At 44.3% G+C, this 5,724-nt stretch overlaps 1 protein-coding gene across 1 annotated transcript; it reads left to right on the top strand.

The window, feature by feature from the left end:
* The first annotated feature begins 3,976 nt into the window (after positions 1 to 3,976).
* Positions 3,977 to 4,912, top strand: OR6B1 (olfactory receptor family 6 subfamily B member 1). The gene has a single exon (XM_025929881.1). The coding sequence runs from the start codon at positions 3,977 to 3,979 to the stop codon at positions 4,910 to 4,912; it is 936 nt and encodes a 311-aa protein (XP_025785666.1).
* Positions 4,913 to 5,724: the final 812 nt, after the last annotated feature.

The raw sequence follows: 5,724 nt of genomic DNA, 5'->3' as shown, positions 1-5,724 counted from the left end.
GGTAACGCATCAGGCACAGATGTGATCCTACAGCCTGGGGCTCACCTCTCGTTTAGTCCTGGCTATCAGCCTGGAAGCAGTTGGGTAATCCGTGCCCATTTACTTCTAGGTTTAGAGAGTGGGTTCCTCACATCTATTCGGTGCCTGAATCTTTCTTTTCTACTTCTTCCTATTCTAGAATCAGTGAAGAATTTCTTTTCACGTTCCACCCCAGCAGAGGCTGCTGAGCCAAGGTAAGCGTCTTCTCTCAGAGCATCTCTGACTATGCAGACAGCTCTCTTTCGGACTCCCACGATGTAGCAGTGTCTAAATCCTAGATGTTTAGTGCTATTGAGCCTCTCTCTTGTACTCACCCCCCATTCCTATCAATTGGTCAGGGTTATACTCTCGCCTTTCACACTTGTAAGTGCAGCCAGGTGTGCAGTGAGCAGAGCACACACTCCCCCTGCTACTTTTGAGGGAGCATCGCTCAGTGTAGGATCAGAAACAGGCACCCCAGATTCTGATCTCAACCTACAGGTCCTGACCATGCCTTCTGGGGGCCCCATGAGGCAGGCTGGTGCTTCTTCCCTGTAAGTCGGTTGTGATGGGGTTTACAAAACAAGGTACTCTTGGCAGGGGCAGAGGCTATGTTTTCATCAAGTTTTAACTACCGAAATCTACATTTGTGCAGACTCCGAACGAAATGAAGAGAAAGTGCATACACAGCAGGCACAAGACTGGAAAAAGGAGCTAAGATGTTTGATTCCAAATCAATGGGAGAAATCTGCTATGACGTGTAATAAGTTTGAGTACACTCTAAAGGGGTAGAAAAGTGAAAAGTCACAATTCGTATGGTAAAATCATATGTTCACAATAAATACGGTCAGTTCCTCTTACTAGCATGCAATAATTAGTTCATATACTCTTTAGTTTTTGAGACATATGAATTTCATTCTTTTTGAAATAGGAATTCCTTCCTCCCTCCCTCCCTTCCTTCCTCCCTCCCTCACTCCCTCCCTTCCTCTTTCTTTCTTTCTTTCTTTCTTTCTTTCTTTCTTTCTTTCTTTCTTTCTTTCTTTCTGTCTCTTTCTTTCTCTCTCTCTCTCTCTCCCTCCCTCCCTCCCTCCCTCCAGTTTCCCCTAAGAATGCAAAGTTACTCATGTAATTTGTGAACACGTATGTCTGCATGTTTATCTTCATTTCTTTAACAAACACTGTAATTGGGCTGAGTGCTCTCTGGTGTGTGTCTTCAAGTGTCTGCTAGAAGGGTGTCTTCCAATTAGTCTCTCGATCTCTGGTTCACCAGCTCTGTCCATCTCCCCACATTAAAAGCCAGGGTAAAATACTAGAATGTTATCAGCTGCTGAAAATATTCAGCAACTGTTTATTGTCTATGCCACAGGGATATTTCTAAATGCCTTAATATTTCATATGGAAGTCTCTATGATCTGGCCCTTGGCACCATTTGTCTCTGTCTCATCTGTCTGTCTGTCTCTCTCTCCATCCCTTTTCTACTCGTTTATTCTGTCATAATTTCCCCACTCACACAGCAAATAAGTCTAACTCAGTTGCTTCCCTGAAACTGCCAGGCTGTTTCATTCTCCTATGCCTTTGTTCGCTGATTCCCCTGCCTAAAATGTCTTGTTTTCTCATTTATTTATATTTCAAGACTCAGTCCAATGATTGCCTCTTCTCTGATACATTTACCAAACATTTCTATATGTTTATTTCTGGTGTGTGTGTGTGTGTGTGTGTGTGTGTGTGTGTGTGTGACTGAATATGTATGTATGTCATATTATATTTTTTTAATTTGGGTTCATCTCTAATTGACTGCGCCTATAAGAAATTTCAGTACGATTAGAGAATATTTCCTAGAATAGACATTTGAAATATGAAAACATGGTGACGGGTTTCAAATCTGGTGCTGTCCTCTGCGTGTGAGTCAGCCTGGGGGAGTGAGGCCATGTCTTCACAGTCAGGCCTCGGCTTGCCTGTAATTCTGATCTCATCCCTCTCTGACTTGGAAATGTTTCTTTATGTGTCTAAGCCAGTGTCTTCTGGGAAGTTAGAAGCAATACCTGCTTAGTATTATTTCGTGGATTAAATTGGATGTTGTATGAAAAGCACTCAGTACTGAGCAAACTTCTCAGCACCTAGTGCGTGCTCAATAAATTATCGTCAGAGAATATCCTGGACTGATTGCTCAAGCTTCATATGAAAATGAATCAAAACACCACCCTACCAAATTCTTGCCCATCGCCATTTCTTCAATGCTGAGGAAAATGCCTGTAAACATCCCAAGTTTTCCCCATCTTACTAAATGGTGTCCCTTCCCTGGAACAAGCCATATGTTGAGATTCCTCCTTCATTTCTCTCTTTCCCTTATCTTCCATACTCAACCCATCAATTACCATTAAAGATTTTTCTAAAACGCATCTGAAATCTACCCACCTCTCTGAAACCACTGTATTCAGGGCTACCACAACCTTCTCTGAACAGCCTGCAACCAAGCTCACCACCAGTCTCACTTCCAGAGACTTGTGCCCTGACAGAGTTATCTTATGCACACACAGTACACAGCGGTGGCCCCACTCAGGCAGCGCTGTCCCTCCTCAGCAACTCAAAGGGCTAGGTCCCTGGAATCCTTCTCTGCCTAAGTCACCTCCTCAGAGGTCACAGAGAACATCCTCTGATCACATTCATATCATTTTGTATGTTTTCATCTTCATACAGAATATCTCAAGTTTTATTATGCATTTCTTTTGGTTTGCTTATTTCATTTTATATATATATTTAAAATATTTTTTAATGTTTATTCATTTTTCTGAGAGAGAGAGACAGAGTGCGAGCAGGGGAGGGGCAGAGAGAGAGGGAGACAGAATCCAAAGCAGGCTCCAGGCTCTGAGCTGTCAGCCCAGAGTCCAATGTGGGGCTCAAACCCATGAACTGTGAGACCATGACCTGAGCTGAAGTCAGAGGCTTAACCAACTGAGCCACCCAGGCACTCCATGTTTGCTTATTTCAAAAACTCTCCTCCCGGAGATTCCAGCCCCGCCTGAGAGGACTTACAGCTCCCTGAGAGCAAAGCCTGTGCTTGCTCTCCATTCTGCTTGCTCACAACTGCTCCTCTCCTCCCTCCTGTTAGCCCAGGCCCCCCTTCCTAGTGCCCTAATAGGAGGCAAAAGTCCCTTCACATGTGTTGTCACTTACAGTTTATGTAATATTTCATTCACATTGTTTCATTTGGGTTTTCATCCACAGTGACACAAGCTGAATGAATATTAGTGTTCACGTTACAAAAGAGAAAATTGGGTTTCAGGGAGGATAAGATGTCAAGGTCAAATAGCAAACCAGGCCAGACCTGGTACTTGACTGACAGCCAGGTCTTTAACACCAAAAACATAACCTGATCTCAGCACTCACGTACCTCACGTGATCATCATCAGCTGGTGACAGCTGCATTCCCTTCATGGTAGAGGGAAAGGATGAAATGGTATGTGAGGGGTAAGTGAGTTGTAAGAAAGAACGTCCAAAATACTGTGTAGACGTGGGCCAGGAGCACCACACATATCCTTTGGAATTGGCAGTGGTAACATGAAACTTGGAGAATGGATCCTGTTGAATGGCAAGGCAGTGTAGGATATTAGAGCGTAGGCTTTAGACGTAGACTTCAATGTGATTCCTGCCCTGTTACCAATGGGAAGTTGGGAAGTTGCTTAATGTCTTTCCAAAACTCAGTTTCTTTGTCAGTAAAATGGGTATAACAACATGTAGAGGCTATGTGAGATTTAATTACATTAGTGCATAATGTACCCAGTGTATGGCTTAGCCTATACTGTATTATGAATAAATGCTATGTTACTATTGCTCATCAGAGAAGGCAAAGGATGGATGATTCTATCTGGACTATGGACTCTGACCAAGTGATCTCCTTCCCCGCCCCGCCTCCCCCCCCCCTCCCCCCACCAGGAGAGCTAAGTCTTGTGTCTCTAATATGGAAGTGGAGAACCAGACTCAGGTCACCAAGTTCATTCTTGTGGGATTCCCTGGGAGCTGGGCCATGCGAGTAGCAGTGTTCCTGATGTTCCTCATCGCCTATGCTCTGACAGTGGCTGAAAATATGGTCATCATCTTGTTGGTGCAACAGAACCGGCCACTGCACAAGCCTATGTACTTCTTCCTGGCCAACCTGTCTTTCCTGGAGACCTGGTACATCTCTGTGACAGTACCTAAGTTGCTATTTAGTTTTTGGTCTGTGAGCAATAGTATCTCCTTCACTCACTGCATGATACAACTGTACTTCTTCATTGCGCTCATGTGCACAGAATGTGTGCTCCTTGCGGCCATGGCCTATGACCGTTATGTGGCCATCTGCCGTCCACTCCACTACCCCACGATTATGAGCCATAGGCTCTGCTTCCACTTGGCTCTTGGCTCCTGGGCCATTGGCTTTGGCATCTCCTTGGCTAAGATCTACTTCATCTCCCGCCTCAGTTTCTGTGGCCCCAATGTCATCAATCACTTCTTCTGTGACATCTCTCCAGTTCTTAACCTCTCCTGCACAGACATGTCTGTAGCTGAGCTGGTGGACTTTGTCCTGGCACTGGTCATCTTTCTCATCCCCCTCTCTATCACCGTCCTGTCCTATGGATGCATCCTGGTTACCGTTCTACGCATGCCCACCGGAAAGCAGAAAGCATTCTCTACCTGTGCCTCCCACCTCGTGGTGGTAACCATCTTTTATTCGGCCACTATTTTCATGTATGCCAGGCCCCGAGCCATCCATGCCTTCAACATGAACAAAGTAATTTCCATCTTCTATGCCATTGTCACCCCTGCTCTCAACCCTTTCATTTATTGCCTAAGGAACAGAGAGGTCAAAGAGGCTCTGAAGAAATTGGCCTATTGCCAAGCTATCCGGTTGGACTAGTCAATTACAAATTATTAGAAAGAAATTACTTGTTTCAGCGCTCCATTCTTTCTCCTTTAATGCCTGAACTGATACTACTCATGTCATCATTCATCATGACATCACCACATCCCCATCAGCCCAGGTGCTTGGCTATGTTGTGAGGTCTGCATCTGCACATGTGGTCTGTGGTCTAAGGTCATACCCCTTGTATAGAGAATCCTTTTTGGCTAAGACCTAAAATGGGGTTTCTGAGACTGTGTCTAAATTCCCAACTGTGTTAGTGGGTGAGCAAGTTGGCAGCATAGGCGTTAGCTGTTTGGGGATCTAGCAAGCATGAAGGGTTGTGGGCCAACAGGTTTGGGATGGCTTCCCAACTGAGACAGAGGTAGCAATGTCCTCAACAATCTCATCCTGGATGTTGTTTGGGGAGTCAGTCTTGGTGGCAGAGACTAGAGACTGCTCCTTTAGTTTCCCCAACACTTTTTGTAAGTAGCTGGTTCCCTGTATTTCATACATTTATGCTTCAAAAAGCTAGAGTGCTTTCTGTTATCTGCACACGAACTATACCTAATACAATTATCATTTGTCTTCCAACATAACTTATACTGTTGCTTGGTAATGAATTTCACATTTCCCTTCTAGATTTACAGTATGTCTGTGTTTATTTGTATCCTCTGGTAGATAAGCACAAAATAAGTGAGAAATAAATAAATATCATCAAATATACTATTTGTTGAAGGAAATGTTGCCCTCGTTAGTCATCTATTCTTCTGACCTCAATGTTCTCCTTCCTCTTCAATCTGCTTTCACTCCGCCTGGCCGTCATCTCT

The sequence above is a fragment of the Puma concolor genome, chromosome A2, assembly GCF_028749965.1.
Source record: "Puma concolor isolate L17-30 chromosome A2, mPumCon1.1.hap2, whole genome shotgun sequence".
Taxonomy (NCBI): Eukaryota; Metazoa; Chordata; class Mammalia; order Carnivora; family Felidae; genus Puma; species Puma concolor.
The sequence above is the reverse complement of the archived record's forward strand: the minus strand, read 5'-3'. Positions and strand labels throughout refer to the sequence as shown.